This window comes from Phymastichus coffea, unplaced genomic scaffold (assembly GCF_024137745.1).
Source record: "Phymastichus coffea isolate CEN01 unplaced genomic scaffold, Cenicafe_Pcof_1.1 PCOF00044, whole genome shotgun sequence".
In the NCBI taxonomy this organism is placed as follows: Eukaryota; Metazoa; Arthropoda; class Insecta; order Hymenoptera; family Eulophidae; genus Phymastichus; species Phymastichus coffea.
The window spans coordinates 2,395,209-2,418,857 of NW_026706855.1; the positions used below are offsets into that span (position 1 = coordinate 2,395,209).

At 41.3% G+C, this 23,649-nt stretch overlaps 5 protein-coding genes across 7 annotated transcripts; 2 read left to right on the plus strand and 3 right to left on the minus strand.

The window, feature by feature from the left end:
- Positions 1 to 26: 26 nt before the first annotated feature.
- Positions 27 to 7,835, minus strand: LOC131664455 (cyclic AMP-dependent transcription factor ATF-6 alpha). 2 transcript variants are annotated; one of them, XM_058935550.1, is made up of 7 exons: positions 7,458 to 7,835; positions 3,373 to 3,591; positions 3,163 to 3,305; positions 2,865 to 3,084; positions 2,028 to 2,787; positions 1,362 to 1,957; positions 27 to 1,188 (listed from the first exon to the last, which is right to left on the minus strand). In XM_058935550.1, the coding sequence occupies exons 1-7, from the start codon at positions 7,564 to 7,566 to the stop codon at positions 776 to 778; spliced, it is 2,460 nt and encodes an 819-aa protein (XP_058791533.1). In that variant the 5' UTR covers positions 7,567 to 7,835; the 3' UTR covers positions 27 to 775. The 2 variants fall into 2 exon arrangements, with proteins under 2 accessions (XP_058791533.1, XP_058791534.1); XM_058935551.1 differs by lacking the exon at positions 7,458 to 7,835 and adding an exon at positions 3,675 to 3,776.
- A 400-nt stretch (positions 7,836 to 8,235) lies between these two features.
- LOC131664431 (protein SDA1 homolog) lies at positions 8,236 to 13,549 on the minus strand. 2 transcript variants are annotated; one of them, XM_058935503.1, is made up of 11 exons: positions 13,485 to 13,549; positions 13,342 to 13,408; positions 13,145 to 13,250; positions 12,960 to 13,064; positions 10,862 to 10,960; positions 10,255 to 10,770; positions 9,941 to 10,175; positions 9,717 to 9,852; positions 9,318 to 9,630; positions 8,565 to 9,236; positions 8,236 to 8,488 (listed from the first exon to the last, which is right to left on the minus strand). In XM_058935503.1, the coding sequence occupies exons 3-11, from the start codon at positions 13,229 to 13,231 to the stop codon at positions 8,288 to 8,290; spliced, it is 2,364 nt and encodes a 787-aa protein (XP_058791486.1). In that variant the 5' UTR covers positions 13,232 to 13,250; positions 13,342 to 13,408; positions 13,485 to 13,549; the 3' UTR covers positions 8,236 to 8,287. The 2 variants fall into 2 exon arrangements, with proteins under 2 accessions (XP_058791486.1, XP_058791485.1); XM_058935502.1 differs by having other exon boundaries at positions 13,342 to 13,543.
- A 1,015-nt stretch (positions 13,550 to 14,564) lies between these two features.
- On the plus strand, positions 14,565 to 16,530 carry LOC131664564 (uncharacterized). Its single transcript, XM_058935767.1, has 4 exons — positions 14,565 to 14,811; positions 14,891 to 15,149; positions 15,229 to 16,093; positions 16,393 to 16,530. The coding sequence occupies exons 1-3, from the start codon at positions 14,650 to 14,652 to the stop codon at positions 16,032 to 16,034; spliced, it is 1,227 nt and encodes a 408-aa protein (XP_058791750.1). The 5' UTR covers positions 14,565 to 14,649; the 3' UTR covers positions 16,035 to 16,093; positions 16,393 to 16,530.
- Positions 16,121 to 22,606, minus strand: LOC131664563 (amidophosphoribosyltransferase-like). The gene is made up of 7 exons (XM_058935766.1): positions 22,468 to 22,606; positions 18,501 to 18,777; positions 17,895 to 18,437; positions 17,546 to 17,782; positions 17,352 to 17,479; positions 17,053 to 17,274; positions 16,121 to 16,655 (listed from the first exon to the last, which is right to left on the minus strand). Exons 1-7 carry the CDS (start codon positions 22,534 to 22,536, stop codon positions 16,383 to 16,385), a joined length of 1,749 nt encoding a protein of 582 aa, XP_058791749.1. The 5' UTR covers positions 22,537 to 22,606; the 3' UTR covers positions 16,121 to 16,382.
- On the plus strand, positions 22,556 to 23,533 carry LOC131664706 (bifunctional phosphoribosylaminoimidazole carboxylase/phosphoribosylaminoimidazole succinocarboxamide synthetase; the record flags this gene model as incomplete). The annotated part of the gene is given in 4 exon segments (XM_058936005.1): positions 22,556 to 22,591; positions 22,636 to 22,782; positions 22,784 to 22,991; positions 23,190 to 23,533. Coding segments are annotated over 4 exon segments (735 nt in total), but the record flags the coding sequence as incomplete, so codon positions are not given.
- Positions 23,534 to 23,649: the final 116 nt, after the last annotated feature.

The window sequence follows — 23,649 nt, forward strand, 5'->3', positions numbered from 1 at the left end:
TCAAGTCATAATTTATGATATATTTATTCATTTTTTCATTATATACAAATTACATAACGTAAATTATAGTACGATAAATGCATATCTTTTATTCAATTTCACACTTGTGCAAAATAATAATAATAATAATAATAGTAATAAATCTATTATGCAATTGCTCATAATATGTGTATAAAATCAACATTGTACAATATTTTACAATATTATTGGAGACCATTTTGACGCAAGTTTTGAAAATATATTTTCAAAATTAAGTGGAACTTATCATTTATGTCGATAAAATAAAGTATCTAATAAATTTGTAAAAAAGTCTGTTCAGAATTGCACATAAAAGAACAGTCAATTTTTTTAACGTGAGTTAACCGACGCGTTCTATTACATTTTTTTTAACGCAACTAATACAACATTTATTTTTTGCAACGTATTATCGCATTGTAAATACAAAAGATTCTACCTTCGTAAGAGATACTTTCTTTATACACTTCTTACTTTTTTATCTCTTATATTCTCTGAAGTATATTGTACCTTTTATGTATCAAACTTGTTGTATACAAACCTGACATACAAGCGAATGTGAAAACGACAAATATCACTCATTTTCACGTAAGATTAATTTACAAAAATGCAGACTTTTTGTTTCCTTATAGTGACAATAACTATTATGCTGGTTCTTTTTTAGTACGTGCGTATCATGTATCATTCGTGATCGAACGAACGTCTATACTATATTCTTCCACAGCCCCTAGTTATTTTTTCCATAAACGTGACTTTAAATCTAATTGTGAGCAGAACGTCTTAATCTCTGCCGATACAGTTGCTTCTCGTGAAGATTATTGGCTTTTTTCAAATCTTCTGTCGCATTCGCAAACTCTTTAATTTTGTTAAGTTGTTTCTCCGAAAACGAATGAGATTTAATAGAGTCATAGAGATTTGGATTTTCAGCCATGTATGGTCTCTTATTCTCTAATGAATTCGGGTTATTGTTCTCCTTGAGAAAGTAAGGCTTGTAGCTCTTGGTGCTGTTTAGCAAAACTTCAATCTTTGCTGCTTCATTCGCTTCGAAATTATCCTTATTACGCAGATGCTTTGGTATAATTGCTTCTTGAAGATGAAGTAGTTGAGTGTTGGTGACTTCGCAATCGATTTGCATCATTGTTACATGGTTCGGTGGTGTCGAGTAGTATGATCCTAAAATAGATATCAATGATAAAACATTGACATGATTGAATTTTCAAGAGTTATTATTCTTCAGTCGACAAATAAAAGTTATCTCAACTTGATAATCATCTTACATATAAATACTCTTACCTTAGATAAGTCAAATGTTTCAACTTTCACAAAGGAAATAAAAAAGAACTCACCGTTAACGGGTACAGCCGGCAAAACCAGCGACATTTTCGGTCGAGCAGTACTGTTTTTCCTTGAAGCCAGCAACAACAAATGATCCCCGGTGAACCAAACCACATAAAAGGTATCATCTTTCCTTCCCAGAGCATCGAACAACTTGGCGTGTTCCTTGAGTAACGGTGAGAAAACTTGCACTGCGTTGATATTTGATGGCATGTCCTTGATCTGATTGCTCTTAATGGGAACTCGTTTATACGTTCGCCTAGACGCTGATCTTAGATTTTCTTTTGATTCTTCCTTTAGATGCAGTAGCTCATTGAGCGATTTCATTTTGAGATTGGTCTTCGAAGCTTTCGTCCAGTTTTCGCGATTCGGGTCACCACCGATCCAGCGTCTCAGCTCGTAATCCAATCTAATCGATTCAGTTCTGTTAATGTGCATTGGACACATCGGGTGATATTGCGGCAACGTATCATTGAACCTGTCTGTATCTTCTTGAGATTCATCAGAGGTTGACCAAAGTAACGTTCTTCCATGCCTTACGTTTGGTAGAGTCAGAGAAGGTACATTGGGTTGTAGATCGCCTAGGGGTTCTCGGCTTTGATTAAATCTAAAATAAAAATATAATGGCGTTGGTACAGCTCTCTTTTATGTTCAAACCAAAGATAGACGAAACTCACCCTAAACTACCGACGTTAAGGGATACCATAAATACCATAGCTAATAATATTGCAGTATTCTTCTTATTAACGCCAAAATGTTGGCCTGACAATTTCTTTCCACCTGTTTCTTCAATTGTCGAAAGTCTTTTTTTGAGTTCAGAATTTTCTGCCTGCAATTTTTTATTTTCCTTTTGTAGATCAGCAATTTGTATCTCCAGTGAAGTAACGTATTCCTTCTTCTTTTTTCGAGAAAGACAAGCGGACTCACGATTTTTAATCATTCTCTGCTGCCTTTTAAGTGCTTTTAATTCACTTTCCTGTCTATTAGGTATATTAATCAACTCGGGAAACTCGTTCTTTACAATAATAGGAGTACAATCGGGATTGTCCTTTTGAATTACAATAGAAGGACCTACGGGCACTCTGTTCTTTATAACTACCGGTGTACCAGATTGGTTATTTTTCTGTATAACTACAGAGGGTACAACTGTTGGTGACTCATTTACAGCAGGTACAGTGATTACTGAAGCTTTTGGTATCTGTGCCTGGACTTTAGGTATCGCATTGATGATCTTCACTTGACTGTTTTGTATAATTGATGTATTTGTACCAGTTTGTGTTTGCTTGACAGGCAATAAATTCAATTGATTTTGAATTTTTACATGCTTACTCATCGGCAGTGTTTGAACCTTCAATGGCTGAGTCGTGCTTTGTTTAACCCTTTGAGTGAGTGCAGCAAAATCTTGAGGACTCAGCACAATTGTTTTCCTGGGTGTTTCTGTAACCGTAAAAACAAAAAATTCAGTTACCAAATTATTTTTATATATAATTCATAATTTAGATTGTTATAAAAACCTTTTGAATTTGAATTGTCTAGCTTTGGTTGAATGCAAATACGCTTTGCAGGATTATCTGACAAAAGAAACTTTTGCATTGTACTGTCCTTTATATTAAGCTGACCAAGAGGCAGCAACTTAACTTTTGGTATTATGGACGGAACTTTTTGAGCTGGTTGGGGTGATGTCGGAGGAGAATCATTTCTGGGTGGAGATATAGGTGGTGTCTCTAATGTAAACTGTAATAAAACACGCATAGACATGATAAAATTGTTGCCAATCAATTGTGTATATATTCTCAATAGTTCAAAACACACCTTATTCTCACTGTTAGTAATACTAGAGGTCTCGCTTGGCCATTCAGATCCACTAGATGAGTCAGACTGACTAGGACTAGGTGAAAGTGGTAGCTGCACGAAGGGACTCTTGGGTTCTAGTTTTATCGTGCTACTTCTCTCATCTAAAAAGTAAACGCTATGAATACCTAAACGCACACTACAGGTTTGGAATTATTAAATTAGACTTACCAATCGTGAAAAAATCCGTAAAGTCCATTCTCGGGTCATCAGTATCCATGAAGCCAAAATTGATGTCCTCGAGGAGTTGCGACTCCAAGGCAGTCCTCATGATCTCGTCGGGACTCTCGTCGCAACTTGGCGAGCCTTCGCCGTTGAGAAGCAACGGGATTTCCAGATCCGAGCTGAGTGCCTCGAGGAAGTCGTCGGCCGGTAGGGCGGATTCGTCCTCTGCACATAGTAAACAAATCATCGATACACATAAGTATCACCTTGTACTATCGCACAAACTTCATTAAAGACAACTTCGTTACTTATGTTAGGATCTACGGTGTACATGTCGTGAAAATTTTAGTATATTTATGTTAAAGTACAGCAGCAACATGCGTCGTGTTCCGAAGTTGAGTAAAAGCCGCGATGAGTGAAGCATTAAGCCTCAAACACATCGCGGGACGTCCGATTTATTGTATCTGTGATTCTATGCAATAATGTGTAGGAAGGCTTTAAAAAGGACATATTTAAACGTGTCAAAGACGACGACGACGATACGGTCCGTGGGTACGAGGCGCGAGAGAAAAAAAAGACTGAAATGGAAGAGGGAATCGTTTCTCGGAATCAACAGGAAGTTGGACGATATCATTATTTTTACATTATTTATATGTATGTGGGAAAAGAGGAAAAATTGTACAGTTCGTGCAATCAGGAACAAGGGAAGCGAAGCGCGCTTTTCACACTTCAGATGAGTAGTGTGTTTGTTTAGTAGTTTACAACCTGTCCTTTGAAACAATTGTCATGGGTGTGTTATTGTGTCCGTAGTTTGGCAAATAAAGATATTTATTCGATTAATCTATGACGCAATTGAAACTAATAAAAGTACATCAGAACTACAGTGAATCTCCACATCGGAAGTTACGAATCAGCGTCAATAAAATTTCAGTCGTTGAGCATAACACGCCGTGCATAGGTTCGTGCTTCAAACGCATTCGAAGTCGAAACGGGGGGGGGGGGGGGGATTGCTAGGAGTTGAATATCATTTAATGACGCTCATCCCGCAGTAAAAAAAGTATATCCATGCCGCACGTGTACATACACGAAGTCGCCCGGTAAAGAGAGGTAAGTCGAAACTGGAAATGCGAGTCAGAGAGGTGAATGCTTTGTACAAACGTGTCAATGAACTTCGCGGAGGCCGGCCGGCACGCGATACAAGATGAATTTGGCACCTTTTTCCTTTACGCAGCGAAGAATCGCTCGCGCGCAGGTGCTAAACGACTGGCTTTCCGTGAAAATTTGCATTTGGATTGCACACTCCTCGCTGCCTTGCGTCAGCGGATTTTTATTCCTTTTCGTAGCAGATGTAAGCGTTTTCGAATTCGCTTTACAGTGTGAGAGCTAATTCACGACTTTCGCTGTAATCTATTGCGCCGTTGCTATCATTTATATATATATATATAATAAACTCATCGCTTGACGGTGAGTGCGATATATTTTTAATCGTTTAATCGTTAAAAATACCGACATTTTTCAAACAGTCAGCTTTTCATCGTCGACCATTAAAAAGAAAAAAAGGAACTTGATTTCTAACGTAAAAAAAAACAAATAACGGTGAGCTAGTTCGAGAGGCTATTGCGTAGTGCGGCTTATCGCCTTAATGGAATTTTCGTGCCTCAGCGATAACAACGCAGTAAGTACAAAAATCTTCCCACTTGACTTTCTACGGGCAGAACTGGCAAGCTTATCGAATATTCATCCGCCACAGTTTGCGAGAAATAGGTGGCTTAATTGGGCTACCATAATACGTAGGCGAATTATCATTAGTCGCATACAGCGGCAACTGTTTTCGTTCGCTAATTACATGTTCGTGAAAAATAACGAGCTGATTAACGAGTATTTTTAACTAGTAGCGAGCTTTTTTTTGCAGTATAAGCAAAATCATAAAACGTTCGTGATTCATGGTTATGGCGCTATAATTTGACATGCAATCAGCCCGCATAAGATAAGCATAGCATGTGTGGTGGCGAGAATTGGGTTCGCTCTGATCAAGCAGTTATAGACATGTTTAATTTCGTCAACGAGGTTTTCTCTGAGAGGGATACCCTGCCTTCTTTTCGCTCTTGTGGTTCGGCAGAATATATGCTCCAGATAAATAATCCGTTGTCGGGACAGTCGGATCTTCCGATCGCAATTGACCGAATTACTTTCAATCGGTGATTCACAGGTTGGGTTCGCAACGTGCCGTGTCGAGATGAGAGAAAGGCCGACGACGTTCCCACAAGCTGACTGTTGCGCGCGGCCACGGCGAACGAAAAAACTAATATTATCGATGCAGTTCCGAGCGCCGGAGCGCCATTCCACTTGTATGTATAGGCTTTTCCAAGCGTGGCGGAGAGATAAGCGGTCGAGTCGTAGCGGCACGCGCGGCATCGCCACCTGTTCTTTCGTTCAGCTCGTCGCGCGTAGGGCGAACTAACTACTTTCAGCCGTGCGAATTGTCAAGCAGGCTCACGCGTCTTTTTGGGAAAAGCTGCGCGATCGTGGCGTCCGGTGACCGAACCCTGCGTAGCTGCTGTCCGCACGTTCAAAGATAAAGCGAATCGATTGTCTACCAGCACCGATTATTTATATGGTGCGCTCGTATATGCGCTTCTCGTCAAACGTTCTCTTGCAGTTTGGGAATCCACTGGGACGGGTTGATAACGTCGCGGACAACAAATTTGGAGTATAGCGTGCGCTTCTCTTATCTCATTTTGTACGATAGAAATTCAAACAAGTCTTACTTTTTATTTGCGCGTGTCAACGGATCAGGCGTTGCCAACCAATTGGCCTACTCTGATTCAAATTCGAACGATGAATATTCATGATCACACAGGTTGAGATAATATTGTTTTCACGAGCGTTCAAGCGTGGTAACGTCGTGGCACGTGCGGCGAGGTAAAAAAGAAAAAAAAAGAAAAAGATGCACACCTATACACTCAAAGAGAAGCCAATTGGCGCATGGCAGCTTAAAGAAGCCAGGACGCGAGAAAAGAACGATGAAGAAGCTGAGAAAAACCCTGGAGAAACCGGTCGGAAAATGCTTGTGTCGAGGGCATCGAACATTCAGAGTTATCCGGTACCCATTGCCGCTCATTCGGCTTCCTTTGCCGAGAAAGTTGCGCCGGAGTCACCGGCGTGAAATTTGACTAACGTGCTTATTTATGAGACAGCTTATTGGTGGCCTTGAAACTGAAAAAATCCGGCTTAAGGGTACGAACGTGGTCGCTAATTTAAAAATAGAAAAAGTGATAGTTACGCGATCGCGAAGGAGGCATCTTGAGACTTGCGCGCGTGATTGCCCATTGAATTTAATGAGCGAAGAATATAATGTACGAGAGTTGACTGTGTAAAAGCCTAATTGATGAGCGACTGTAGGAAGGACTCTCGATTTCTAAATTTCTTCGAGACCCGGGGACGCCAACGACCGCGGATCTTCAGATCTTGTTGCTCGAGTTTTGCGAAATTTCACTAGTTAACTTTCGAACAAAGACCATCGCTTTTTGGGCCTTTGCCAGAAATCCGAGATCTTTGTTTGCGAAAGAAAATAAAGGAAAATATAGTCACGAAGCCAAAGCCTCGATGAACAATAAGTCTTTTATTGTCGGCAAAGACAAGAAAAGCCCCAAACGAGCGAAAACAAATATCGCTGAAACGTGAAAGAAGCATCGAGAATCGTGCGCGTGTGGATAAAACCACGTGTTCCCGCCGCGGCGGCCAAGCATATTGAGTCATTTATCAAATGTGCTATAGTGGAAACCCTTTTACTCATCGCGAAACGCGTCAAACTTTCAGGGCAAAGCCATTCCCGTTAACGATTGTTCTATGGCCACGACAGTAACACGTATATATATACACATTCGCGACTGTCCCACTTGCCAAGCTAATGCCGCTGCACTATTATTGATAATCGTTGTTACAGACTATACACGTTGGCATAACGTACACTTAGCTTCGCGTATGCACCGACGTTATCTCGAGAAGGCCAGCGAGCAACTTTGACACAACGTGTACACCGAAATAATCGTGGATTCCATGAAAAACTAGCGCAAAAGCGATAAACGTACCGAGCACCGCGAGTTCTGGGAAGAGCTCGTCGCTATCGGACATCCTCGTCCACTGTGGTTCCTCGTCTATCAGCATTGTACTCTTCAGATGCTGCGCGTACGCGAGCATGTAAAATTTTCCGTATCTATTCCACGTATTCTTACAACTCAACGCAGCCACTCTTCACGTAATACATCCTCTCACTTTAGGTAGCACAGTTACGCTATTCACACGAGACTGCAGATAAGACGCGCTATTAACGACACAGCCGATCACGATTTGGGGTTTATCTTGTTTTTCGAGAGCACGACAAAGTGTGCAAGGGACGCGTGCACACTCCCCGCGCACTCGACGTACACTGGCGATGGAGGTGACGGCGGCGGCGGCGGTAGTGGCCGTGCGGTCTCTCTCCCGCTCGTTCACGATGATCTAAGCGCGGCGAGTCGTTGATGCATGCATGTGTGCCGACGTCGCCGGCGATGAAGCGACGGTCCCGAACAGCAGAACTCTTGCGTGCGTGGACTGTTATCTGTGAGCAAGGCAGGCGCAGAGGCGGAGCACGTGTTCGAACGATTCTTACTTCGCCCCCCCCCCCCCCCTATACCGACTTCTCAGTATTTTGGAGTTTCAATGACAGTTTACGATGCAGCTGCGCGGTGATAAATAGATACTATCGCATGCATTGCTTGTTTATAGAAAATTAAAGGAATTGTTTTCCTGCTCATCAATTGTCTTAGTGTTTGTAATAAAATATATTATAATTAGTAAAATATTACTTTTTTCTAACGTGTCTTTATAGCAAGTGCAATTTTATTCACACAAATTTAAAAATATATTTATATAATTAATTTCACTTCATTTTCTTTAACTTGAGTAAATGATTCCTCAGAGCTATCTGCTTATCTTTGAACGATCGCTTGGTCTTTCCCTTGACTTTGTGCTTGATCATTTGGAAGTTCTTTTTCTTATTTCTTTCGCGGTTAGTTTTACTACTGTGAGGATTTTGTCGGCCGTCCTTGTAACCAAACTTTTCTCTGTCCAATTGTCCTTGCTGTAAATTGAATAGAACGATTGAATCGTTAAAGCGATGTAAACGTAATTTCGATTGTGCAAAGATGGAAAAGTACCTTGACGCTTTCTAGGCGAGCCTGCTTATCATGTTTCCTCTTCTTGTAGATATTCTCGATATCACCCAATCTGACCAGTTCACCCCTACCTTTGTTCTCGTCGAGTGGCCTTTTTACAGATTTTTTCGCGTGTGTCACTTGCTGCTTCACCAAAGCCATGTCGATCCTCTTGAAATCGTCATCGGTCAAAATCCGATCGATCGACACTTGCGACGCTTTGGCTTTTCTCTCGCCTGTGTATTCCACTTTTTGCCTTGCTTTGAGTTTCTCCTGTAACTTCTGCTTCTCCAGCAACTTCCTCTTTTTTCGCTCTAATTTGCAATTTTTTGATTTTTTATTCAAACGCTTTACGCTTACGGATATTTTGGAGGCGGGTCTTTTGACCCGAGCTTTGTTATCATTGTCTTGCTCGTTGACGCCGTCTTTGTTATCCGATTTTTCATTTTCATTATTTCCTTCATCTTTTTTACCAACATCTTCACTGTCTTCTTCTCTTTCTTTGTCGCTGTCTTCGTCGCTGTCTTCGTCGCTGTTTTCATCGCTGTCTTCGTCGCCTTCTACATCACTTCCTTTCTCTTCGTTTTTTTCATCGTCCGTCACCCATTGACCATCGCTGTCGTCATCTCCACCTTCATCACTACTATGGTGAACATCAATCCATTGATCATCATCCTAATGTATACATGTTACTTCAATTGTTGCGATTTTATCAGTGAGATAATAGACAAATGATTAAAAATGAATCAATCTTACGTCACTATTGTCGCTATCAATTTCCAAAGTATCGTCTTCTGGCTCCAATAAAATTTCGGCACCTTGTATGTACTCTTTAGCCGCAACTTCTCCGTACTTCAACGGTTCCAGGGCAATGGTAGCTTCCGTCGGTCTACCTCTATCTTTTTTATGCAACATATCCGGCATCGTTTGCCTATAAAGACTGATCAGAGATCTGGCTGCCATCATTACACTTCTCTCGCGATTACCCTTGTACGCTACTAGATCTTGAAGCAGATCTTCGTACATCGCGAGTGGACATCGTGCGCAGATTTCTCTGATTGCGTTCAATCTAGAAGCAAAGACAAGCGTAGAATCGTTTATTTATGTTTTAGAAAAATAGTATGCTTAAAATCGAATGGATTCAGAGGTAACTACCCAATAGCCATTACGTCAGCCGAGTTCCGCTCGGTAACGAAATTATTGGCCAATGTTTTCAATACCGGTTGTATTATGTCTGGTGGAATCAGCTCATGTGAGGCTTGTGCGACAAATTGCAGCAATTTGGTGACCTCTGGAAAAAAAATATCATCCGTGAATGCCATGAGAAAATAACGTAATTTTATTAAAATCAATAGGTCTAATCGATCGTAACATCCTACCTCTTTGATGTGGCTGAAGGAAACGCTGCAAGTATGGATAAAAATTGAACAGGAACAAGTTGTGCAACCCTATCAGCCTGGAAATGACATTTAACATCATGACTTTTACTTCGAATCTGTCGTTGTTCTTTTCCAATTGTTTGAAGAGTTTCTCGGCTAAACCTTGCGGATCGTGTATCAAGAGGAGTGCCGAGAAAGTGAACTGTGGAGCCTTCGATTTCTTCTTTTTGGATTTCTGAAACTCGAAAATTGTGGATTATAATGACAATAATTGACCATAAACTTTGACGAGAGGCAACTTAGATCCAACGTACAACGTAAAGATTCTTAGCTTTCTTCAACTGCTTCTCCCTCTTTTTAGTTTTCTTATTAACTTTGTTAGCCATAATAACTTCCTTGATGTTCGGTTCGTCGTCGCTGTCACTGTCGTCGCTGTCCTCTTCATCAGGATCGGTGCCTAAGAAAAACTTGAGACTAGCTACCATAACTTTTGTGATTTTAGAGAAGCAGCCGGTTGCGATGACGTTAACCGTTTTCGCATCGTTCCAAACGTTCTTGTTGTACAACTCAATCATAATATCCACTGACATTTTTGCGGCTCTCGCATTCGAGTCTTTCAGCATTTTGAACATGAAGTTCTGCAGCACAGTGTTGACCTTGGCATTCTTATGCTTTGCGTTAACGTTTTTGATATCCGTTATAATGTGCGTTTGTAAGAACTGTCTGAGCGCTTTGTCCTGGCAACGCAATAGCTCGAAGAACAGACTTAGAAGATCAGTTGGTTCAAGAAGGTTTTTGTTTCGGAGTAGGATAAGCGCACGACAAAAGGTCTGCAAACGATGGTAAAACAAAGATCATTGAGTTTGTCATTCAGCTCATTCGGTAATCGAACATTTTTTGCACAATAATTGTAATACTAACCATACGCATTTCACTGTCCAAGACGGTATTTTTGTTTTTCAGAATATCAATCAGTTCTTGCGGAAAGGTCTTTAAATCATCACGGTAATAGTAGGCGACCTGAATAAAAATAATTTATAAAACATTCGAAATTTGACAACTTATCGGTTGGATAGACTAAATAATAAAATTATCCAAAGCAAAACTACATTAACGCATGTTTAATAATTAATCAAAGCAAATATTAATGAATTTTCTATTTATCTTTTTCGTTTTATTACCAAGTAGTGATAAATACTAAATGTATGTGTAGCTCAGTACAGTAATGAAAACATTAAAAAAATACACTTGTAAAATATTATTTATTAAATTTCAGTGATATACAAAAATAGTAGTAGAACAAAATGTATAAAATAAATAAGGAAAGATCAGGCATCATAATTCAAAAACAAATGTAGAGATTTGCTTAATAAATACCTAATCTAAAAATTCGTATAAATATTTTTTTAACTCAAAGCCAACCATTTTGGAAAGGACCATAACAAACTCAAAGTTAATGCAACACTTGTACTTAGGCTCGTCTATATTGTTATCTCCCACAACACAAAGCAATCCTAATTTACACATTGAAGGCACTTGAGTTAACAGAATAGCATTCATATCCATAGGCTCGTCGCTGATCGCACAAAAAATAGCAAACATCCTTCTCAGTGGGAAGCTTTTTGGACCTTCTTTCAGCAATGAAACCTGGTCTTTTATCATTCTGTTGACTTTTTTCCTTGCTTTTTTTTGTCCAGCATTTTTCATGAAAATTCTCTTATCTTCAGCTGGTGGATTGTAAGATGCCAAATAAGCAGCGATAAGTAAATATTTAGCATATGCAGGTAAATCAAAGCTCAATGCCAACTTTGTTGTAGACTCTATCTCGCGTGATAATTCATTTTGTTGCTCAAAGTCATTGGCAGAAACGCGAAGGTAAATTACTTCCAGGTTAGCTTTCAAAGTTTTTTGAGCATTGAGCCACAAAGCATTAGTATTGTTAGCATCAATGGTACCATTCTCAACTGGTTCTGAGTACTTGATGAAGTTCAATTTTGCCATATAACATAGCTCATTAAGATCACAACAGAAACGATAGTAAATCGAGAGAAAAAGATTAATATATGTTGTGTAAAACTTTTCATCATACTTTTCAGGTTTGGTAAGGTAATACAAGAGTTGCTGAAGCTCATTTTTTGAATATTGAGGAACATGAATTCTAATAGGCTCCGACAAACCATTTTTTGGTCTAAACTTTTCCCAAACAATGTCACTCACAAGGATTGTGCAAAGGTTGGTACAATTTACTAATTCCTGTAGACGAACTAAAGCTGGTAATACGTTGGCTTCCATATCACGCAGTACTTCACATCTCTCTAGTACTATAATGACTGGTGCTGACCTGCTAGAGACAATTTTCCTCATCTCGTATATAAAATCAACAAAGTCATCACATTTTTTTTTCAATTTGTAACCATTAGCTGCAGTTAACTCAATGGAAGAAAGTTCAATTATGATCTTTTCTAATAAGCTCTTGGTGGTTACATGCTCAAGGCAATTGACAAAACATGACTTATGACCTTCAGTATGGGCTAAGTAATTTAATAATTTTTGAAGAATGAGAGATTTACCACATGAGACATGACCATAAATGAAAATACTTTCAAACTGTATCTCATCAACTAACAATTGATACAATTGTTTTATCAGCAAATCTCTACATTTGATCTCTTTACCCAATACTTTTACGCATTCTTCCATGATTAATGACGTTTATAAGTAATTAGAATGATATATTAAAAATAATACATAAATGGATTTAAAAAATAATCAATAAGTATGTGTGTATAGATGCCCAACTTGACAAGTTCTAGCTTTCAGACCTGAAAGAAGATCAGAATAGCTCTGGATAGTTGTCAAATAGTCTGTAAACAACTTTGTTTAGTAAATAAACTTTTTAGTAATTGAAAAGAGAACAAAAATATCAAGCAAAAACAAAAAATAAAAAGTCTATTTATTATGCTGTCAAGTTGAAAGCTATTTAAAATAATTGAATAAAATAAAGTCATTGGATTCTCACCTGCGCCAAAAACATAACCAACTCATCGAGACTTTTGTTGAATTTGTCTGGAGTGAAACAAAATACTTCTAAAGTTGACTTGTAATGACGATATTGCTGCAAAAACTGTTGAATAAACCGATTATATATTTAAATGTGCTAAAAAAAGTTGCCATTATTCTATAGTGTAACACTATTCAACTTACTTCTTCTTTGTAAGACTCTGGATCACGTTTAATAAGATTCTGTAGTTGAGGAAGATTATCAGGTAATTGATTATTATGTCGAACCATTTTTAAAGTGAAATTAAAACTGTAATGACATAAATAATTTCGATTATTATAAAAATATGCTTAATAAATATTTTCATAGGTTATGAATTTGACAGTTTCTTCAGTCTTACCCTCAATATATTTCGTAAACATTAGTCTTTATAGTTTTTATATAATTAATAAGAAATTTCCTATCAACTAAAACATTTAAATTCATTTATTAATGAATCTATTCATACATATTTTACTATTTCTATTTGAAAAAACAAACAACTTTATTCGCAGTATAGGGTATCCGCATGTATGTAATGTCAAACACGCGAAGTTGGAGAAATTCTCACCGGCCATCGGAACTATGAAGTTAGCCCCCAGATTTTCAAGGGAAATTTTTAGAGGAAAAGGGAAAACGGCATAAATTGCCCTAAGGGTCTGTCTCCATAGGGCCTGCCTGAGTCCGTCCGAGCCGGCCGAGATTTTTTATGGGCACGCCATCTCTATAATTTCGTGTTCATGCGTTTCTCGTATTGGCTGCGTCCGATCGGGCTCGTTTATGTAAACGCAGCCATTCACTATGAAACTCGCCATTGGATACGAAATTATAGAGATGGCGTGCCCATAAAAAATCTCGGCCGGCTCGGACGGACTCAGGCAGGCCCTATGGAGACAGACCCTAATTGTCGGTGATATCGATGGTAATTTCTCATTTCCGATTCGTGAGTAGGAAACAGATGAAAATCGAGATTTTCCACGTCGTTAAAGATAGCGGTTTTCTTATAAAATTATCGATGAATCTTAACGTTGAAGAGCTTAAAATAATGACTGTAATTTTCCTCGTCACCCTCTGTTATTGCATTGGTTGTAAATACAATTGATTTTGAATTAAAATGAATAATTTTTTTTTCAGAAAGAATAATTAGAACTGCAGTGCACTAACATATCGACAGTTTTGCTTTCTTGCTGCTCGAGCGTCGATAATAATTATTTATTGTAATTCAAAATCAATTGTATTTACAACGATTGCTATAACAGAGAATAACGAGGACAACAGCAGTCATTATTTTAAGCCCTTGAACATTAAAATTCATCAATAATTTTATAAGAAAACCGCTATCTTTAAAGACACGGAAAATCTCGATTTTCATTTGTTTCCTACTCACGAATCGAAAATGAGAAATTACCACTGATATCACCGATAATTAGGGCAATTTATACCGTTTTCCCTTTTCCTCCAACAATTTCCCTTGAAAACCTGGGGGCTAACTTCGTAGTCCTCATATTTTCGAATATTGGCGCGTATCGAAAAGCTTGAGATTTCTAACCTCTCATTTCATTATCTCAAAACCGCGACAACACACTCGTCATAGTATATAGTTATTTCTGTTGATTAAGCTTATTAATAAAGTTTTAACATTTTATTATAAGGTGATATTTGTAAAAAAATGTCTAATTCAGATTCAGAATTGGAAGAAAACGAAGAGGAAATTCTCGTTTATGTAGAATTCGATAATTGCGCAACAAATGATGTGTTCAGTAATGAAAATTTAAAATTGGACATGCTTGGTTTAGATTCTGATCATCCAGTTATGCAAGTTAATGGCAAGGTATAATTTATTTTTGAAAATTTTTATAAAGTAAAAAAATATAATTATAAAAACAGATATATTGTATTTCCATTTGTAGTTTTTTCAAGGGGCCTATGAAGATGCTGTGGGAACATACATGTTTTTTGAAAAAGATGACAATCCAGCAATTGATGATCCCGTTTTCGACAAAATCCCAACTTTGAAATACTTTCAAAAAACGCGAAAACTTCTTAGAATGCAAAGAGCTTTTGTGACATCCAGATATGAAGTTGTTGGTGATTCAGAAAATAAAAAATGTATTCCAAATATAGAAACAATTAAAGAAGCTGGAGTGCCACCAAAATATCAAGAAAAAGGTACTTTAATTATGTTCTTATTTAATAGTTTTACTAAAATTGTATATTCTATTTAACTTTTTAATTATATATTCTTCAGCACTTGAATTTTGGAATGAATCACGCAATAATAGAATGAATGCACTGAATGAGTATCTTAAAAAACAAGAATTCAGGAAAGAGTTGCGAGCAAGAGGCTTTGAACCTGAATCTGAATCAGATGACGATAATCCATTTGCTATGTATAAGTATATAGAAGAGGCTGAAATGAGTAAAGATGCTAAAAATGATGATAACAGTGGTAATTTTAATTTGCAAATTGAAAGCCTAGAAAATACATTACAAAAGACAGAAATAAACAAGAAAAATGAGCAGAATAAAAAAACATTAAATGTAATTGATCCTGGACCTTCAACATCTAAAGATAGTACACTTTGGATTGATGATGATATAACAAGGGAACAAAAAAAATCAAGACTTTTGCACAAAGTTAAAAATGTTGAAAGAATTAGAGAAAAACCTGTCAAGGATAAAGTACAAAAAAGGGCTGTTAAAAAGAGAAAAATCTCTGTATTGTCTGCATCAGAAAAGCTTTTTATAGACTCTTCTAAAACTCAATTTCCCGAATCTAACGACCCTTTGGAAAATAATCCATTAAAAGATACAAATGGTCAACTTCTAGACACAAATGTAAACTTCAAACATGATGCAAAAGATGAAACGGATATCGATGAAATGATTGTAGAAAAAAATGACAAATTGTTAGCAGAAGAATTTAATATAGAAATTCCTTCAGTTTCTGAGAAAGAGAAACGGAAGCAAGAGAAGCGAGAAGCCAAAATGAAGGAAATAAAGGAAAAGCTTAAAGCATTCAGTGTAACCTGTAATCAACCACCAAACAGCTAATTATTTTGACAATTACCATAATTTTATAAAAAACAAATAATGGCTGACTGTGATATGAGGTAATAATTAATACACAAAAGTTTATCTCAAAAGTGTGACTTTTTATAACAAAAATATCAAGCTGTACATTAAATTTAAACTCACCATACATATGTATACATAGATGTTACATAATCAACATACACTATTTTATGAGGTATTACCATGCTTAATTCCATAAATGATACTTATATATTATGTACATCGACGAGCGCGCCTAACCGCCGTCGGATGTCATGAAAAAAATGCCTCAATAAGTATAAAATTGTTCATATTAATTTCACTTTTGTTAAAACACATCTTTTTTCTTCACCAACAGAGATCACTCGACAACTCGTCGGGATATTCACCAGTAAGGCATGCAGTACAATGGCCAATGTAACTACTCTCACGATTGTCCATTCCATGTCGTACAGCTTGAACAAGACCCTCGACGGACAGGTATGTCAGGCTGTCAGCACCTACATGCTTTGCCAATTTTATGTTATCCAGTCGATTGGCTATCAACTCCTCGCGCGTTGGAATATTTATACCCATGTAACACGGATACTTCAATGGCGGTGAGGCGATACGGATATGTACCTGTAAATGTTAAATGAAATGAGAGACGTTTTCTAGCGATTTATTTATTATATAGCCATAATAGTCTTACAGTTTAGATTACAGTATCATTTTTGTTTGAAATATGTTATTTCTGTAACGAAAATGTTAATTTTAGCTAGTTAAAAGTTAATTTTAGAAAATTAACATCATCGTTTTTACTTTAATCTTATACATTTCACTAAAATTTTAATTTGTTTTTTTTACTTGAATAATTTATTTTGTGTTATTTTTATTTTGTCATTAACTTGACATATTTTGCATAAGTTTTTCATGTAAGAATAAAGTGTTCTAAAATCTTAAAAGTACATGTATTTTCAGAAAATCCGAAAAAAAATCTTTTTCTACATATGTAACTGAAACTTCTTATAAATCTTACTTGCTTAGCTCCAGCGTCCTTCAATAATTTGATAATAGGTCCAATCGTATTTCCTCTGACGATCGAATCGTCGATAAGAATAATTTTCCTGCCCTTGACATTTTCCGACAGAGCGCCAAATTTCTTCGCGACACCAAGTTGCCTGAGTCTCGTACTTGGTTGAATGAATGTCCTGCCTACGTATCTGTTTTTACATAGTACCTCAGCAAATGGAATTTTAGACTGAAAATTTTTAATATTGAGTATTTGTAATTATTTTTCAGATATTTTAATTTTTAATTGATTTTTTGTTTTATTACCTCTCGTGCATATCCGTGTGCAGCTGCAGTACCAGATTCCGGAACGGAACTAACAATATCAGCGTCGATTGGCGATTCTCGTGCGAGAACTCGACCACATTGCATTCTCACCGAATACACCATTTGTCCTGAAAAGGTAAATTTAATTAATAAAGTCTAATGTTATAAAGCCATCATTCGATTTGTAGCCATACCTTCGAAAATACTGTCGCTTCTGGCGAAGTAAACGTACTCAAAAATGCAGAAAGCTTGAGCTTTTTTGTCAGGGCGTTCGACGATGTCGATGGTCTTGATGCCTTCTCTTGTCAGCTCGACAATTTCACCGGGGAAGACTTCGCGCACGTATCTGGCTCCAATGCTGAGAAAGCCGCACGACTCGGACGAGATGACCCATCCTTCGGCCTCGATATTGTCGTCATCGGAATCATGCCCTGTAGTAAGGAAACATCCGTTGCAAATGAATACACAAAAACAAAAAAGGAAAAAGAAAGAGAAAAGGAAAAGCAACAACGAAAAAAAGAAGAAAATGGTCCGTAAACGTACCTAAATGACCAATGGGTACAATCTTGCCGATGCAAAGTGGCCGATTCCCATAAGGATCTCTGACGCCATATATACGATCCCTCTGCATGATAACGAGCGAGTAGGAGAGTGGGGCGAGTTGCATCAAATGCTTGATACGCGCCGGCCAGTCAGGGCCGTTGAGCTCGCCCTCGGGGGGATTAAGACAGAGCGCCTGTGTGATCAGTTCCGAGTCCGAGTGGGTGGACAGGCCGACGCCGCGGCCCAGTACCATCTTCCTCAAAGACTCGGTGTTGACGAGCTCACCATTGTGAGCGACGGCCAGGGCGCCGTGCGCCGTGTGCACGACGAACGGCTGGCAGTTGACCTCCTCGCTGGCGGCGCTGGTACTGTAGCGCGTGTGGCCGATGCCGAGGTTGCCGCGCAGCTTGCGCATGCTGTCGTCGTTGAAGATGTTGTTGATCATGCCCATGCCCTTGTGCACGTGGAACGACTTAGCGCAGACGCCTTCCGAAGTCACTATGCCCGCGCTCTCCTGGCCCCTGTGCTGCAGCGCCACCAACCCTGCATCACCGCGGCGCGCTCGTCAGTGCTCGTGCTCGGGGCCGGGCGCCGGCGACCACTTACCCAGACATATCACCTGCGGCACGTCGATCTGCGACGGCCAGTCGCCGGCCGCGATGCAGCCGAACACGCCGCACTCGTGGGTCAGGCCACTGCCCCGCTGGCCCCGCGTCTCGCCCTTGCTGCGCGGCAGCGCTCGCCTCGCCAGCTGCTGGCGCTCGCCGGCGCTCGGCTCGGCCGGCCCCTCCTCACTCGGCTGCAGCCGGCACGCCGAGGCCGAGCAGCACGCGTCCCCTCCTTCTTGGCGGCGGCCCGACATCCTCGTCGCAGCCCTGCAGCTCTGCGGACGTCAAACGCTTCCGTTTACTCATCCGCTTGCATGGAAAAGCTCGGAAACGTTGTCCGGCTCTGCGAACGAGCGAACGGGCCGTGGGGTCAACGGCCGCTGGTCGATCCTCCCGCCTCGGATCTCCGAATCGGTATCGTCGCGACCTGTCTGGTCTCGATCGATCTGGCTTTGCTCTTCCTCTGCGTACACGCGAGCCTGTCGCGATCCGGTGCGAACCAGGGAGATCGCGCGACGCACGGCTATTGTTCACGAAAAACCGGCAGATCTGCGTCGCGCGCCAGGCTCGCGCTCGCGAGACCCCCTGCTAGCTTGTTTTGCATGACCCGCTAACCTTACGATTGATAACCGTATACGCACGCTCGTTGTTGCTTTCGCAATCGAGCGATGTTTCATCATGTGCAATTATTCCACTGGCGCGCGACAGCTGACAGCCGAAATCGGCGAAAGATGAGGCGTCACGGAGGCTTTTCTCTCCTACGAAGGTGCCAACGCGGTCGTCTTCGAAAGATCCAATTCCAAAACCGATTTTCGGAACTAGCAAGGCTGTCGTTATTTGGACACACGTTATCTGAAGCGAGATAGGTAGGTGCGCAAGCGGACTCGTTGCGCAAAGCGCACTCGCACGTGTAGAGGCGATTAGATAAGCGAAGAGCCGATCCTCCGCGATAATCCTATATTAAAAGCCACGCGACCGCAGACGAGGCGATTATAACGCAATCGCTCGTCGATCCTGTCATCCGCACATCGCGCGAACAGGCCCGCGATTAAGAGCAAGGCTGCCGATGGCTGTTTATGCACGTGCGTATCGATTGCGACGCGGCGCGGGGCCTTTACGTAACCAACACCATCGCCTTGCTCGCGCGCGCGTCGTTTCGTCTCGAACAAACAACAACAGAACGCCGCGCGGAGCGTCGACCGCGAACAAAGTGGCTCAACTGCTTGCGCAGCGAGCCCCGATTTTTTCGCGTCCGACCGCGAAGACAACCAGTCGAATCGAGAGCGATCTGCGCGACTCGTATTTTTTTTCCTTTTCCTCCTCGCTCGCTATCGTTGTGCGCGTTATCGCAACGTGCCAACGAAGCGCGCGTAACGCTGATTCACAGCTGCGGCTGCATTTTCGTCTCCGGCGAAATTCGATGTAGGCGGACGCTTTAACGAATCCGTAGGTAGTAGTTTATACAATGTTCAATGAAATAGAAAGCAGCGGTAGTGGACGGTACGACTACGATCAACGGAAGATCACCGTGCAGATTGCAAAATCTTACGTAGAGTGCCGAAACATAACGCAAACGTGGAATAAAATTGAAAAATGTCGGCAAAATGTGAAGAAAAGAAAAATGAATGACTGACGCGGGGAACGAAGGATTATGTAGATCGACGCAACGTCAGTCGGGCACGAAGAAAAGCGGGCGAGCATCTTCCATCCAGTCAAACAGGTCCTGCTGCACCGAGTATAGACGGCGGCCCTTCGACGCGCATCGAAGCCGAGCTCGCACGCGACGTTACGTACCTTCGTGGGAGACGCACGTGCGTCGCGGAGCTATTTAGGAGTCGCCCGAGGCTTGACGGCGATGGGCCGGCGGCGCGGTCGCGGGAAACTCACTCTCGCTCGCTCACCAGATGTGCGTCCGTTCGACGAATCGCCCGTGGAAGCTCGCCGCAGCAGCGCGCGTACAGTAACACGCGACGCGCGCGCCTGGCGTACACGCAACAACTGTCAGGCGGACGAGTGCTCGCGAGCGGCTCGCAGCTTCTTCTCCGCTCTCGTCTCGCGCTGCGCGACTACTATACCTACTGGTCTCGCGCGCGCGCGCGCGCTCACGCTCCGTCAAAAGATTGCGAGGACCAATGAGGAGTCGTCGAACCCAAGGTTCCCCCGCTACCCCCCGCTCCCATTGGTAAGGCTTTCGTTTGTGGCTTGTTCCTGGAATTCGGCCAGTTTGCACGTTTCTTTTCCGAGGTAACATTTTCCGTCGCACCGACAGCGAGCGCGGCACGCTACTTCGCGGGGGATCGCGTTGCCACGCGGTCAACTTCGAACGCGAGATAAAGACATTCGGATCTTGTTGCGGGCGCGGTGAACCGCCACGTCGAAACCTTATCTCGGAATGAGTGGGAAAGTCACGACAGGCGTTTTCGTCACGGTGCGAGACGCAGCTGCTGCATCTTTGTTTTTTTCTTTTCGCGAAGCCGGCCGCTTCCGAGTAAACTTGCCGAACGCGGCTGTTGGTCTCCAAAATAGCTTTCCCAACGGTCGGTGCGTTCTTCAAATTGTTCCACTAGCAATGGTACACGCATTAGCACGGGCGCTCGTCGCTCATACCTTCCCTATAGGAAGTCGACTTGCGAAGCGACTTACTTACGCGTAATTTAGCGATGTAACTTGCGTCATCGCGCTCGGGTATTGTCGTTTTTATATCTTCGTCAATTTCAATACGTTTGATGACATCCTTGCTACTGTTAACAACGACATGTTCAAACGCGTGCGCGCTTCATCTAAAGAACCTTACACGAGGCCTAACGGAAAACGGAAAATTTCACACCGTTCCATAAGTGATTCTTTCCTTTCCGCTCGGCAAAACAACACGCTAGCGCTTATGCTCCGACATTTCGTTACCATTCCGACATCGCCATCAGCATGACGCCGAAAGGTATACGAATTTTTACAATAAATCTCTAGAACTACATCTTCCTCTCACGTTCCATAAACATCGTCATACCGCGTGTCATTGTTGTTTCTCCGACCATTCGCAATAACGCCGATTATTTCTGCATTTCAAGGTAAACGCTTGGTAGGCAACTCTTATTCGGCAAAAAATCCCCCCTTCCTACTCTCTCTCTCTCTCTCTCTCTCTCTCTCTCTCTCTCTCTCTCTCTCTCTCTCTCTCTCTCTCTCTCTCTCTCTCTCTCTCTCTCATCACGCGCACAATAATCGATAAAACAAATGATGAATCTTCCACATTGTAATGACGAATTCACCAACAATAGTATGTTAATTGTCTATACAATGATGCATTGAGGTATCTGTACAAAGCCGCTAGTTTTAGTTAAAAATCGCGTGTAGCTTTCGAGGTGGGGAATCGTCGACAACTTGTTGCGCGCGCGCAGTCTCCGCGGATTAATCCAGAACGTGAGAGAACGAAAAAGTGGGGAACCCGGCGTTCGTAAAAGTAAAGAGCAACCACTCGAGCCGACAAGCCGGCACTTGCGTGATAGTCACTTAGCTGCAAACATGACCGGTGAGTTTTTTAATTTGTTTTCTTCTTTCGCTTTTCTTTAATAACGCACGATTACGCTATTCTCCATGGCATTTCTCGCGCCACTTATCGCTTACGTACAGGATGGATACGCCTTGGTTGTTCGTCGCTAAGATATTTTTCGGAGCAAGGTTGTCATTTACATAATTCACGCGTTCTCTCGCTTTGCATTCGTGATTGCGTTGCGTGCATTTTGTCATAAAAAGTATTTGTACTTTTCAAATCTATTGATTGTGAACAAACTGCGATCAAGTTTGAGAGGTTATTTTTCAACGGTTTTTTTCTACGCATTTCCCGTGGGGTAACGCGTTCAAGTCACCATTCCTTACATAAAAGTAAAGGCTCCCTCTTAGAATTAAAATTCGGTACGCAAGGTATGCAAACCCAAAGAAACGAGTTATCAATATATAATTGAAATACTCACGTGTGTTGCCTCGACGATCTTCCAGTTCCGAAAAAAAAGCTGAATCCTCGTGGTGCACAGCAGCAGCATGTAACAAGTGGGTTATAGTATGGGGGCAGCATCGTATATACGTGATGCGGGTCACGTGATGGCGCCTATTGGATATGACGCAAAGCGAGTATTTGAAAGACTCGAACGTCTGTTTCCATTGTTTCAGACAATTACAAGCTTGGCAAGTTGATAATTGAGGGCAAAACTAAAAAGGTTTTCGAACTCGCCAATGATCCCAAGTTATGTTACCTCGAGAGCAAGGATCGCATCACAGCTGGCGACGGTTGTCAAGTCGCACGAGCTGGAAGGCAAAGCTGCTATCAGCAATGCCACAAATGCCAAAGTTTTCCAGTTGCTTAATCAAGCCGGCATGAAGACGGCTTTCGTCAAAGTTGCCGGCGAAAAGACTTTTATCTCGAAGAAGTGCGAGATGGTGCCGATTGAGTGGGTCACCCGGAGATTGGCTACCGGTAGCTTCCTCAAAAGGAATCCTGGTGAGCTTTCGCGTTGATCGCAAATACCTATTGTGAAACAAAGTTAGTAAACAAGTATGTCGAAATCCGCGATAAAGCCACGACCAAAAAATACACGTATATCAGTATGCGCCACTTATATCGCGGATGAATTTGAAGGCAACGAGCAGAGAAAGACAAAGAGCTTCCGATGATTGCTTTATTCGCGTGTGCACGCAGGCGTACCGGAAGGATTCCGTTTCAATCCACCGTTGCAGGAAACGTTCTATAAGGATGACGCAAATCACGATCCGCAATGGTCGCAGGAGCAAATCATCTCTGCTGGCTTCAAGCTTAACGGCCGTACGATTGGCAAGGACGAGTACGACATAATGCTGCGCACCACTCTGGTCGTGTTCGAGGTGTTGGAACGTGCCTGGGCTACCCGCGATTGCGCGCTCATCGACATGAAGATCGAGTTCGGCGTGGATACCGACGGCGAGATCCTCGTAGCCGACATTATCGACAGCGATTCGTGGCGATTGTGGCCAAGTGGTGATAAGAGACTCATGAAAGATAAGCAGGTAATGCGATGATGATGATGAACGTAGGTCATCGCGTATGGAATGAAAAGGTCGAGAGTTGAGGTTATTAAGAAAAATCAGTTTGAAAAACGATCGTGTATTTTTTAAATTCTTTT